Source organism: Harpegnathos saltator, unplaced genomic scaffold (genome assembly GCF_003227715.2).
Source record: "Harpegnathos saltator strain DR-91 unplaced genomic scaffold, Hsal_v8.6 scaffold83, whole genome shotgun sequence".
In the NCBI taxonomy this organism is placed as follows: Eukaryota; Metazoa; Arthropoda; class Insecta; order Hymenoptera; family Formicidae; genus Harpegnathos; species Harpegnathos saltator.
This window is the reverse complement of record NW_020230682.1, coordinates 995334-1009605: the sequence shown is the minus strand read 5'-3', so window position 1 is coordinate 1009605 and position 14272 is coordinate 995334. Positions and strand designations below refer to the sequence as shown.

General features: G+C 45.9%; 2 protein-coding genes across 5 annotated transcripts in view; one reads left to right on the top strand and one right to left on the bottom strand.

Annotated features, from left to right (window-relative positions):
* Positions 1–14272, bottom strand: part of LOC105184141 (midasin) — a 130455-nt gene that overhangs the window by 88632 nt on the left and 27551 nt on the right. The window lies entirely within an intron of this gene.
* LOC109503947 (gastrin/cholecystokinin type B receptor) overlaps positions 1–14272 on the top strand; it is a 73633-nt gene that overhangs the window by 44705 nt on the left and 14656 nt on the right. For 3 of the 4 annotated variants that reach the window (XM_025307039.1, XM_025307040.1, XM_025307041.1), the window contains exon 4: positions 12450–12660. In XM_025307039.1, the coding sequence (XP_025162824.1) occupies positions 12473–12660 (188 nt within the window). In that variant the 5' untranslated portion in view covers positions 12450–12472. The remainder of the gene's footprint in view (positions 1–12449; positions 12661–14272) is intronic. The other variant, XM_019841878.2, reaches the window with a different exon arrangement.

Here is a 14272-nt window from a genome sequence, read left to right as displayed (position 1 = left end):
ATCGCAGCACGGCACTGTCGCGGCTGCAATCGTCGCCCGTGAGTCCTCCGCAAATATCGGAAAGCACGCGCCGCGAGATTGCCGGCCGGATCGCGATCGCTGCGGCGGGACCGAACAACGCGAAACGACGCGATCCTCCGCCAAGTCGGCGGAACCTACGCACGCAATCGAGAGCAATCGAAGGATTTCTGATTAACCCTTCCACTGTTAGTGGAAAGTATACTTCCTACCTTTTCTTCATGCAATTTTACATTGCAAGTTACATAATTTTGAAGAACTAATCGGGAATTTGAGTTTTCCAGATAACTGAATGGTTGTTCAACATACTCCGATAGGTTTTTATACCCAATTATTCATTTGTGATTTTTATAACAAATCAAAGTTGAAAAAAATGCTTTTTTTTTAGGGAAAAATCGATTCTTCGGAGAGTATCGAATGTAGAGGTCTGAAATTTTCACCAAATGTTTTTCTGATGTTGTACAAAAACATATATTTTTTTTCAGTATTTTTTGCAGGTTAGATTTTTTTTATAAACAAATTCTACAAAAGTGGCCGAAATTTTATTTTATGATCGCTATATTGAATCCACCATTTTGAATTTTGCAAATCTAACTTCAAATTCGTAATCAGCGACCTGAAAAATCCATACACCATCAATAATAATTGGATTTTTCATTAATTTTGTACATCATGATCGCCATGTTGAGTCCACCATTTTGAATTTTGCAAATCTGACTAGATTCGTAATCAGCGACCCAAAAAACGTAGGACTACCAAATATTTTAATAATTTTCTCAAGGGAAGTTAATTCAGCAGTGAAAGGGTTAAATAGTCACCCGAGTAGGAAAATTAATAGGGCTCTGCTAAGGGCCTGATTATTTTTCTTTAACATTAATCGGACAAGATGTGTAACAAATGGGTCTTTATAAGGCAATATTATAATAAGGGCCTTATAAGGAAATATTTTTATTATTGCTTGAGCAAAAATATTCGTTCTTTTCGTTCCAAAAAATTTAGACTGTAATTTCTTTATTTTTTTATAACCCTGTCAGTATACGATAAGAATTTTTTATATTAAAAACATAGCATACTTTACAATAAAATATAGCATTCTTTATTTCAAAACGAAGGCAGTACTAGAAAAATCTTTGGAAGAAACTAATGAATATGGCGATTAATAAAACTAATAAAATTTGTTTTTAATTGCGGTATAATTAGAAAATCTATAAAAGAACCAGATAGAGCGTACCTACTAAAATAATACTAAACTATAACAATTTTATTGCACACTTCAGACTTTATTAATTTTCTATAACAAAACTTGATTTTTATATCTAAAGCTTCCTCTTAAAAGATCCTTTTAAATCCTCATCAATTCTCCTTATCAAAGCCCTATTTCGTAAAATCTGAGGTATCCTTAAAAGATCCATCTTGGGGCCTGATGTGGTAATAATGAGGCATCCCTTTTTAGAGCATTCTAGCCTTTATCGGGACCTTATACTTCACGAGAATGGCCCCAACAATGTTTTGCTCGGGTAATTGCAGAGGATTTTCGATTTTGACGAGACGCTGAGATAAACTCGAAAAATGTAAAAATCGCGCGACGTAAGCGACCGGCCTAAATAGTCTCTACTTTCGCGCAACAACGTTAATAAGGCCTGGTTGCACCAACATTATCCTGGTTCCAAATGAGACTCAAACATAAGTCTATCTTTATCTTTCTTACTAAATAAATAAAGACAGAGATATATATCCAAGTCTCACTCAAAACCAAAATCATCCTGGTGCAACTAGCACCTAAGATTCCTTAATCGCGCGTGATATCGGCTCGTCGTTCGTTTATTATCCAAAATAGAAGGAACGATTCCGTGCGAGCGTGCTTAATAGCGGAGCGGTCATAATGGCGGTTTCATGTTAACGTCCAGAGAGAGGAAATCGCGCAATCGGGAAATATCAGTAACCTTGTACTGAACATTAAAGCTATCTGTGCCGGTCTGTGCACACAAGCTCCAGAGAGGAAGAGAGAGAGAGAGAGAGAGAGAGAGAGAGAGAGAGAGAGAGAGAGAGAGAGAGAGAGAGAGAGAGAGAGAGAGAGAGAGAGAGGAAAAAGAAAGAAAAAAAGATCCTACCACGAGAGGAGGGAGATAACAGCGCGTGCATTGTCGTCGTTGTTTGCAGAAGAAGGATGCGCTGGCGAGCGGAACGCGCGTTTTCCGCGCGCGACGCGAACTTGCCCCGTCGCGAAACGGCGCGGCGCGTCGAGTCTCCGCGATAGCGGGCATCCTTTAAATTTTAGATAAGCCCGTGCGCGAGGACTCGCGGCTCGCGTCCCCGGCGAGGACAGCCAGGTAGACAATGAGTTCCCATCGTCGGCGGGGGTCAAGCGTCGGCCGAGAAGTCCGGCCTGTCGTCGAGGCGACGCCGCGCCGGCCGGGTATTCCCACGGAATTACCCGAGCTGCCGCTCGTCGGAATAATATTTGGAGTCTCACGAGGAGGGGGGGGAGGGGGAAGGGGGGATAAAATATTCGGGCGGCGCGGAAGCCCAAGTGGTCGGAATAAATTTCACGGGCGACGAGGAAAGGATTGGCAAGAGAAAGCCTGGATTAGAATGACAGAGAGGCGGAGGCGAGCGACGGGCTACGCACGGCTGTTTCGACGGGGACGGAGATGAAAAACCACGGCGGCGGCGGGAAGGGCAAAGGACAGGGATCAATCGAACCTCGAGGTCGATCGAGGCCGGCCTCACCCGCTCGGCCATTGTATCTGATAAGCGTGTTTGCTTAAACGTTCGATCGGGACGACATGGCCCTGCCTGGCCGCGTTGGCCTTTGCCTTTTACCCCCTTATCGCGGCTGATGCCTTCGGTCGCCGCGAATTATACTAATCTGAAGAGAGCCTCGTAAGAATACATCTGCAGTCGGATGGACAGATAGATGAAGTTCATTCGTGCCCCGCGGGGTATATTAACTCGCTGAAGCTCGCGGTGAATGGACATTGTTTTGTTGCCGGAAAGGGAGAGAGAGAAAGAGAGAGAGAGAGAGGGAGAGGGAGAGAGAGAGATGAGTAGAAAATGATGAAAGCGATTTACAGTTATTGAGTAACTCGAGCAGGAGGAAGGAAACGTTATTACAATTCCACGAAGATGCCCCGCTCGTGAAAGAGAATCATGCGGGAGTGAGAGAGGCAGAGTAACTTACCCGAGACCTTATTCAATTTTTATACAACTGTAATCGAAGAGCCTTTGTCGTGTTATGAAAGGAATTTTGGCGTATTATGATATAAAGAATAGAAAAATAGCTTTTGAAGTATCACGAAAGGAATTTTGGCGTATTGTTGATAGCCATCGTGAACACTACACTGTAAGAAATGTAAGAAATAATGTGTTAAATTTAACATATTTCATGTGTCTCAAATCATCCACTTTCATTTATGTGTTAATTTAACATACAGCAAATATGTTAAAAAATAACACACATAATATGTAAAAAATTAACACAAAAATTTAACATTTGAATGCCATCAAGAATCACAGTTTGTGTTAAATCGACATACAATGAATCTTACTTCAACATTTGGGAAAAGTAATGATTTATGATTTAATGAAATGAAAATGTTAATATTATACATTTAATACAAGATAACTGTTATAATGAGGAAAGTAACACATTTTAGGTATTGACTTCAACATATAAAATATGTCAATATGTAAGCAAGAATTCATGCATTTACATATAAATTGTGTTATTTTAATAGTTGGAAATGTCATTTTAACACTTGAAAATAGATAATCTTAATTTAACACAAGAAAGTCCAGGTAACACAACAACGATATATTAAATTAACACACGACTGTGTAAAACATTTAACACAAAACTTTCTATATACAAATAATTTTAACAAAAGTACGAAATGTTTTTAACTGTGTATTGATTATTTGAGGTTATGTGCGTAATACCACGCGTTAAAGTTAAATGTCAACGCTTTAAAATCGCGGAAGAACGGGAGGACATTTCAATCTGAAATTTTGCTCTGAGCTGTGCGCATTTCATCGGAAAGAATTAACTATCAGATCTAACATTTCGAGTAAATGTTCTTTTAAGGGAAGACGAAAAGAGCACGCGTACGGGCGAGTTTTATGTGATTACACGGGGAATGTTTGCGTAGAATTTTTCATCGCCGGACGGAAAAGAAATATGCGAGGCTCGCGCGAGGTCGAGGAAAGTCCGATACATCGTACTTTTATATCCCCGCCGCGTCTTTGCGCTTGACGGCCGAGAAGCCGCGAGAGGAATTTCTGTGTCGAATCTGATAGATTCCGGCGGCGAGCCGCCGTCGCTGCCGCTGCAGGCGCTGCCACGGAAAATAGCTTCTTAAACAAAGGTCGAAGGGCAGCCACCTGGCGTCGCTTTGTACCTCCGAAATTCCATTCTTCGGCGTCTCGCCGCGGAGACGTCGTCCGTCGTCTCGATCTATCCGCTCGCATTCTTTCTTTGCTTTCGCTGCCTCGAGACCTCTAATTCGGCTTGAATTTCGATCGCCGATTTGCAGAGGATCGCCTCGGCCCTCCGGACTTCCTCGAGTACAACGAGAAGCGACGCCTTCATTAAAACTCACTTTTTACAAATTCGCAATTCTACAGTGAGAAATCTGGTCAATCGAATCAGGCGGACGATTAGAACGTCTAATCACTCGGGGAGGCTGTTTGCGTTGCCGAATGCAAGCGCCGAGTAGCGAGCGCTCTGGCAGCGCAAGGGTCCTTTATTCCGTTACCAAGGACGCAAACGAAAATGTAGTAAATCGAGAGAGAGAGAGAAAGCCCATAGATCCCGCTCGCCGACGGTGGGAGCGGTTCCTGGCGATCCAGCGAACGCCTGATTGTGATTTGTGAGTCCGTGGCTTTCCGGGCTAATAAGTGCCGCGCGGCGCGGCGCGGCGCCGAGTCTCGGGTAGTCCGGGTCGATGATAAAGCGGATCCGGTTTCCGTCTCAAAGTCGGACAAAGTCGAACCCTTTGATCCAGATATCCGCTTCCGGAGGGAAAAGAATCGCTTAATACTCGGCTTTTCCGCTCGCACCAGTTGGACCACTTTGTCTCGCCCGGCACCTTCCTCCTCTTTACTCTCCCCTTCCCCCCTCCGTCCTGGCGACTCCGAGTGCGGTATTTAGTGCGGAAGTATGCAGAACCCGGGTCGTTGAGGTCGACGAAGAGAATCACGTCCGGGTCAAATCGAAATTAACAATTATCAGTCTCAAGGATCTCAAGGATTTCGTCGGGACGTCTGCGAGAGGCTCTAGACGTCGAAAATCGCTAAAACTGCCTTCGCAACGAGCGAGCTCGAGCCTGGCCGAGCGTGCGCGCGGCCTTGCGCGGCGGATTAGACACGATCGGGAGTTTGTAAATTAATCAGAGCCGCATTTGCTCGAAGGATCCCGGTCGGTGCTGAGTACACACACGCACACACATATACACACATAACAGCACTTTCAGCCGCGGAGGCGCGACAGAACTCGCGGCCGGATCCAATTACCGTCGCGGAGAGGACGCGTAATTAACATCTTTGACGATGTACGCCGGCATTAGGGTGCACGCTCGATGCTCGACGCGGGGCAGAGAGAGAGAGAGAGAGAGAGAGAGAGAGAGAGAGAGAGAGAGAGAGAGAGAGAGAGACAGAGACAGAGAGAGAGAGAGAGAAGATGGTCCCTGAAATTCAATTAGTCACGCGATGTGATTGCAGCGGGATTCCGCCGCGCGCAGGAGGGTTCCATCGCGCCCCCGCGGCGGGAATAATCAAAGCACATCCTGTTGCCGTATGACTTCAATAGCGGATTGTATCCAACGCGGACATCCGTTCGCGATGTCCCGACCCGTGTGTCTCGCGTCCGAAACTCCTGCGGGGAAGACGCACGCGGGGCGCGCGGGCCTCGCTACTCGTGTTTGAGTCGAGTGATGTTCCCGTTCGACTCGGCCGGATGTACTCGGTGTCCCGGTTATTTTTGAGACTTTTTGCAAAAAAGAAACATTTTAGAGACACGTTAAATTATATTTTTGACCTGAACGTTCCTTGTCTGTCAAATAAAAATCACCGCTTCTGAATCGTCGAAAGTAGTCTCGGAATAAGTTTCTGAGATGAATCGGTGAGCTCTGGCAGCCATTTTCTTCGAAGCAATAAAGTAATAAATGCTCTTTCATTGTCGCGTTCCATTTTTAATCGCCCTAAAAAGTGTTTACAAACGCACACGTTGACGAATTATTTGAAACGTTCGAGCTTCGAAATGACGTCTCAACCTTCAAGATATTTCTAGTGGATTCGCAGTTACCTATAATGAGCTCTCGAAACTATCTTCTGAGTACTTGCGCGAAATCTCAGTTTCGGCGGCGAGTCGAAACGAATATCTCGATACTTGGACTCGATTGCCCGCGGACGTCACGGTTTTTCCATAATTCTACGTAATTCCGCCGAGACGGCGCTCTCCCCCATTTCAGATGCGGCCGAGGATAACACACCCATTTATATCATCCAGATAAGGACGAGTCGGCGCCGGAACTTTATCCGGAATGAAAGCAAAGCCTCGGAGAGCGAATTATGCCCGGCGGACGCGTATAATCCGACCTCGGCTCGATGTAAAACGCCAGGCCGGCTGCCATCGCGGGCTGCGAACTCGGCGGGCGTGACATTCGGCGGGCCGGAATAAAATGCTTGTTGAAACATTTATACACGCCGTCGTCCACCGTTGTGTCGCGCCACTACGCGCCGGACTCGATAAACAAGCGCTACAAAATCTCGACGAGAAAGACGGCGCGAAGATATCGGACGAGCTAGCGACGTGTCTCGGAGCAGAATAATTCCGCGATAAATTGCGCCTCGATTCGGGGGGGAGGGGGGAGGAAGAAGAGGGCGGGTATATCACTTCCGTGCCGCCTCGCGAATTATACGGATCGTTATTGGTTTTCGTCCAACGGGGAGAAGAGAGCCTCGGTCTTTCGAGGATGGGGAAATCGAAGGCGAGGAAGCAGCGGCGGCACGACGAAGAGAGAGAGAGAGAGAGAGAGAGATGGATAGACAGGGAGGGGGGCGAGAGGAAAAGGAGGAAGCTCGCCAAGACTAACGAATTTATTTTAGGTCCGACTAATTGGATTGCTCGAAATCCCATTACACCCAGCCCCGCCGGAATCCATGCGCGTCCCGCCTTATCCTTGTAAACGCGCATCAGTTTGGCGGGCTCCTTTGCTGCAAGACTATCTCGTCTCTGTGTGACAGCGTCGGGGCGAGAGGATCTCCCGGGATGCTCGCGCAAAGTGAAGAAGCGAGCGGGAAAAAGTTGCGAGACTACATTATCTGACGGCGCGCGAGGAACGCGCGGAAGCAAAAAGAAGCTGTCGGAGGACCTGCTCCCATCGTCTCATTTAACCCAGGAATACTCGCAGGACGGGGAGAACAAGATCTCTCATCCTCGGGACGAGCTCGTTACTGTCGTTGCACCCCTTTCGCGCTACAAGTTCCCGTAAAGTCCCCCTGATCTCCCGCCTGCGATATTTAACGCAACCTGGTTCGAGAGCATCGCACGCCTCGACGAAGACCCAACTGGAGATTTTTACCTCTCAAGAGAGCGTCATGGAATCGGATCCGAGAGCGCGACAATTGCGCGATAGGGTGCGAGGGAAAATAAGGTCGAGAGTAAAAAATCCGCCGTGGACGAAAAGTAACTCCACGCGAGCGTACGCTCTCGCGAATTGCATTTTTCTCTCCTCTTATTTGAACGTCTTTTCTGTGGCGAACGGGCGTCACATGTAGCTGATTGCCTAGTAATAACCATGGCGAAACTCGAAGAAGCAGAAGCGGAAAAAGAAGAGGAAGAAAAAAAGAAGAAGAAGAAGAAGGAGGAAGAGGAGGAGGAGCAAAGATCGCCGCGGGGAAACTTTTCCACGGAATGACTCTCGTCCCGCTTGAATGTACATCCTTGTCGGTTACGGAGCACGCAGGAAGTCATTCCGCGAGCTGCTGAACACCACCGCAGGCTACTCGGCGACGAGGCGGATTACCGGTAGGCGCGGTAATTGAGGGATCGCCAAGTTCACGAGGGGGCGGCGCACGGCAGTCTTAAAATCCAATCAGACCATCGCCGGGCGGTGAATATACATGAGATGTCCTGCGAAAATCGCTGCCGAGCGGCCGGAGAAAAATCCGCGAGCTGCGGGATGCGACGCCGAAAAATACCGCCCCGGCTGCGGATTTTAATCCCCTCTCCCTTCCCTCCGTTGTCGGTCTGTCATTTTTAATTAAGCGACTGCTCGTGCAAAGAGGAAGCGGTGTTTCCTCCTATCGATTTCGACCAAAGGATCGGCGAGAGCGAGAGGCTGTGCTTCCTTTTTTCGGTGGGTTGGTGGGGTGATTAATTAACCGAGGGATTAATAGACCGTGAACTCTCCCTCGTAGCATTGCCGCGATCCACGCGAGAGAAGGCACTCTTCGAGACCCTCTCGGCGATTTTAATCTATTCGCTTTCGGCTCGACCGCGATATCGCGGCGGAATTGATCGACGGCTCTGTAAGAGAAGCGCCCATAAGAGACGACGATGTCGAGATCCTCCTCGCTACGACGAGGAACTGACGGCTATAAGTAGTATATTATCGGGGAAGATCCTTTTTCGACTTCAATCAGCGAAACTTTTCGCCGCGCCCTGTCGATACGTAAGGTAGAAGACCCTCGGCGGCTGATTGCCAAGGAACTTTCAATCTCAACGGAGACGAGCGACGTCGAGCGAAGAAGCTCTCGAGGAACGGCCGCGGCGCAGCTCTCATGCCGGCAGTCGCGAAAGTTTACAAGTCGATGATCGCGCCCCGACACCGGTGATGACTTTCTCCAACGACAGATTATCGTTTAGCATTCTGTCGATATCGCGCAGGTGTTGACGATTCGCTCGCTCTCGTGTCCGAGTCGATGCGGATATGATCGCGCGTGATGCGAATCGAGTAGCGACTAGACGTCGCGGTGAAATCTTGGAAATGGCAAATCCGTCGTCGGTTTCCACGCGGTTGTGGCTCGATCATAATTCCGATCAGCTTTTTCGACAGCTCATGGACCCGGAAGACCCACGCAATGCGTTAATGCTGTTAATAATTTTACATTGAGCAACCGTAGGAGTCCAAGTGTTCAGGAGGGAATTACATGCGGAGCGGGCCGTTTTTAAGGCTATTTTTACGAATTTTTTCAACAAAAACAGTAGGATCAATGGACTTGAAATTTTCACAGTGTATTCAATAATGTTCAAAGTATAAAATAAATTTGTTACTATCTACATGGAAAATTTACATAAGATTTTAAACGCGTTTATCTGGAAACACCATTTTCTTAAACTGTCTACACGATTATGCGAAAACTACTGAACCGAGTAACTTGAGATTTTTACACAATATACAGTAGACGTGTAGCTTTCGCCCCTTACCTCGAACACAGTTATATTTTATGTTATTCATTTTTTTTAAACACGATTACAACTTGAGAAAAGTTTCATTTTTGATACTTTTTTCTTTGTACAGTCATTATTTTTCCAAACTTGGCTCCACTGTCTTCACTTTGATACGGATTATAATGGCAACCGTATATTTTAAAAATCTTTCTCAGTTTTTGAATAGTCTCAGAGTAGTGAGAGAGGCCCGGAATGATGTCGACAGCAAACATAGAGCTCGCAAACGGATGACTACATTTTTATTTATAATTACAAATTGGATCAGTTGTTGTGATTCAATAAAATAAATTTTATTGAATCACAAAACAACTTTGAACACATTAATGAATATACCGTGAAAATTTCAAGTTCACTGATCTTACCGTTTCTGTTGAAAAAATTCGTAAAAATAGCCTTGAAAACAGCCTTCCGCATGTAATTCCTCCCTCATAAGGGGACCTCTCTCTCTCTCTCTCTCTCTCTCTCTCTCTCTCTCTCTCTCTCTCTCGCGCGCGCGGCTAAAAACAAATCGCAGGTTGGCAGTTACAGACGTCGCCGTTGGTGCGAGCTGACGCTTCTATCTCGGGACACATTTAAATCGCGAGGCTGCAGGAGGCGGCGGTGCGAGCGAGACGACGCTGCTTTCGCCCGGACGCCTCGATGGCTCTAAAATCGACAGGAGCGGCGAAGAGCCGCACAGGCGGCGCCGCGATATACGCGAGAGCGTCAACAGGCGACAGGATATTTTCCGCCCGCACCTCCTAGCGCGCGCAGTTTCCTAACACAATTAACTGCAACAGCCTGCAATCGAATTAGCCCGTATCGGAAGCTGCATCGACAGGAGTTGCGGCAGTTTTCCTGAACGAGTCTCGCGGCGACCGAGTTCTCGCAGCACGGATCGAATCGACTTTTTTCCTCTTTTCCGTCTCTCTCTCTCTCTCTCTCTCTCTCTCTCTCTCTCTCTCTCTCTCTTTCTTTATTCTCTCTCTACTTATAACTCGGTCGACACCTCTCGAGCGACGGCATCTCTCGCGGATAACGCGACCCCCGAGCTGGAAATGTGGGTCGTGCACGGGCGAAAAACAGGGAAACATTTCGGAGTCAACGCGCGTTCGCGTTTATTCTGGTAAACGAGAACCGAGTGATTTCACCCGACCGTCCTCTCCACCCTTCGTACCCTTCCGAGGTACAAGATCTCGCATCGTGACGCGTGTGAGTGAGAAAGTGGGCAAATTCCACTCTCCCTCCTTTTGATTGATCATTTGTTTAAGTATTTTTTCATCATCTGCTTATCCCTCGCCTATTTTGACTTATTTGTTTATTTATTGTGATTTTTATCCAGTTGTTTATATCCACGTTTGCCGCTTTATCCTCTTTACTCCTTACGCTTTCATCTCCGCCCTCGTGGCGCGTTTTTGACGCTTTCTCTTTCGTAATTTCAACAACAAAGAAAAACGACACTTTCCCAGACGTTTCTTTTTCTTTTCGCTGCGTGATTTGCCTGCATACTTCACGCTCACTTCGACTTTATCATTCGGTTTGACTCGGCGATAAAAGAGACGTTCGTTCGCACGCTCGTTGCCACGCGACAATGAGAGAACACCGTTGGCCATTGAAGGAAAGAAAACGAAAGGAGAGAATCTTTCATTTGTTCTCAAGATTGAAATCAAGTTCGCGAAAAGTTGCTCCTCCCTCCTCCTCTCTCACTCGACTCGACGTTCGATATCTCGAGGCTCTTGGCGAGGGAAAGTCGAGTCGAGGTAGAAAGCGAAGAAAAGCGCGGTGTTTCCAGCAAACAACACACGGCGACGCGACAATCCCGGAGATGTCTGTAAGATTTGGAGTATACCCGCCGTTCCGTAAAGTCCCTCTTCGCCATTTTCTCACACTCGCTCGGCTTGCTTTTCGACAAAACGCGCTCGCGCCGCCGTATCCGGGCGAGAAAACAAACAGCAGGTATCGCGTTCGCCCGGATGGATTTTTCAGCGGCCTCTCTGCTGGAAAAATATCTTCGGGTATCGTGGACGGCGCGAGGATAATTTAAACGACGAGGAAAAAAATTGCGACGAGGACGCCTCCCCCCTTCTCTCTCTCTTTACCGAGAGAGCGATGATGCGACGCTTTTAACAGAACGAGATCTCTCTCTTTCTCTCTCGTTCGCTTTGCCGCGCCGAAAATTGATCGCCGGTGTGCGAAATAACGTTTCTTCAGGAAAACGGCGCTCCTCCCCGTAAAAGGAGGAAGAGAGAAAGAGAGAGAGAGAGAGAGAGAGAGAGAGAGAGAGAGAGAGAGAGAGAGAGAGAGAGAGAGAGAGAGACAAAGTCAGCAATTACGCGCAATCATCGTCGGCGGAGCTTGCCGGCCTCTTTCGCCTCGCCTCGGGATAACTCCGTCACTTCAGGAATACGACTACGCTAATGAAGCGCGCACGAAAGCGCGATAACTCAAATTGACGGAGATCGTTGTCGCTATTCTGTGATCAGCCAGGTCGCAGCCAACATTCGGCCGACATTCAATTAGCCGGCGACCTGCAGTTACACGCGAAGCGCGAGCCGCGGATCATTGAGGGAGCTATAACTGGGGAGTAACCGGTTCTCAATGGTCGTGGTGGGGCTCGATGTTTAGCGGCAAGATACGCGAATAGCCGAGATTCTCTCGCGCTCTTCAGCGATTACGAGTCCTAACACGAGACCCAGCACCACTACTGCTGATTCCCCGCATGCGCTAAATACTTGCTAAACAGCGATCGCGAGCGGCAACTTTGGCCGTACGTCTGGCTGTTTGTCTGACGCGATGAAGTTGCGCGATGGCGAGCTGAAGCGCCAAGTTGCCCCCCAACTTGTACCTCGTTCCCCCCCCCGCCCCGAAATTTGCCCGAATTAATTTCGGAATTTCAAGTGGAGCCGCGGAGAGCCTCGGTGATAATCGAGCAAGCTCGACGTTTGAAAATCGCGCGGTAGTCTCGACGATTAACAGCAACTCGAGCGATTCTCCTTTCTAGCAGGTACAGGTGCAGCGGTAGCGATGATCGGAGCCAACCTGCGGTTCGGCATCGGCGCTTCCGGAAATGTCACGTCCAACACCACCAAGGTGTTCCAGTGTCATCCCGGTGGCGTGACCGAGGCCACCGTGATATTTAGCCTGGGCGCGCTGGGGATGGGGGCCAACATTATCCTCATGGCGCTGATACTGGCGAAGCGACAGCTGCGTAGGTACGTGTAATATGTAATAATAATCCCGAGAGAAGAGAAGGGCGCGCTTTATAAGCGCCGCGCGCTTTGCACACCGACTGATCCGAAAATCCCCGCGTCGCGTCCAAAGTCAGTTCATACGCGCGAGACAAAAGCTGTGTACGCTGCGCAGACCGGCGTAATAGCCTTAACAAGCAGAACAAAGTTACCAGTGTCTTGGAAACATATAAATTCCTCTCTACACGTTAACATAAATCTACCGCTGTGACAGGATCGTCCCTTCTACTTTGAGTAACAAACAAAGACTAAGGCAATGGGAGAAAATTGCCGACCAGTTCCTAAATTGTACCGTCTTTATGTCTCGTAGAATCCGAAGGCTTAGCGCCATCTGCGTATTATGCGAGGTTCATCCATCACCGTGAAGTTAATGACGAAAAGTGAGCGTCATATTAAAAAAACAAGTAGAGGTCTTTTTAGTTTTAAAAGTAGATTTTACCCGCTTTTACGTAAGGAATCTCAAAAGTTTTAAAAGTTTATTAATTTAGCTGCTTGTCATTTTTATACATCAAAATTCATATATTTATATGGTATAATTTGGACATAATCTTGCTCTGTGTATACTGTACAGCATTTGAAAAACGCGATTTGCCTCTTATATATCGTACGATCTATTAATTGCCTACATTGTACAACTTGGAGATTTCCAAGGAAAACTACAATAGCCTATGACTATTAAAATCTATAGAAAGCAATTTATTTTTTACTTTTGTGTTACTAATTTTGTGTTATTTCTGTTTTAAATAAAAAACAAATTTTTTTCTGATAGTTGCTTATTTCTTTATGAAGTTTCTAGAAGCGAAAATATTTTATTTCTGTAATTTTAATTTCAAGGATATAACAGATAAATTCTGCAATTTTTAGTTACGTGGTCAAAGAATGATTTTATAAATATAAAAAGTCAATTTGCATATAAAATAAATTTTATATAGAAACAGATATAATTTTAATAATTATTTTAACAAGTAATTTTGACGTTTATTTTTATAATTAAAAAATATTCTTTTATTTTGTCATACAAACTGCGATTCCAATTAATTACATAGTTCAGTTTCTAAAAACAAAATTATATTTTTGTAACTTTAATATGTTCATTCTTTTAATTAAAAAATTGTTTTGCTCTTTTATATAAATTGTAATTTTAATTAAACATGTTTGATTAGTTTAAATTGTTTATATTTTATCTTTATGCTTTCATAGTTTTTAATGTTGATACGATAAAGGAAACATGATGCAATTTGGGAAACTAGTTACAAAAGTTGTACTCGCAGAGATTTAAAAAAAAATGTATATGTGCAACAAATCTCATCATCAAAAAAGATCATAGAATATCATAACCGATCAAGGGTAACCTCCTCATCAACAAACTCAGTCTTTGTCCCATTCTTATCGAGCATTTGCAAATTATGAAAAAAAAAAAGAAAATGAAAATTGGGTCAATACAGACAACCTTCCCCTATATACGATAAAAAAAATCCCAACAATTCAGTTGCGCAAAATCTTGAGGCTGTTGTGTCGGTTTGTATACGCAGGAGCGAGAAAGAGAGAGGGGGAGGAAGAGAAAGAGAGAGAGAGA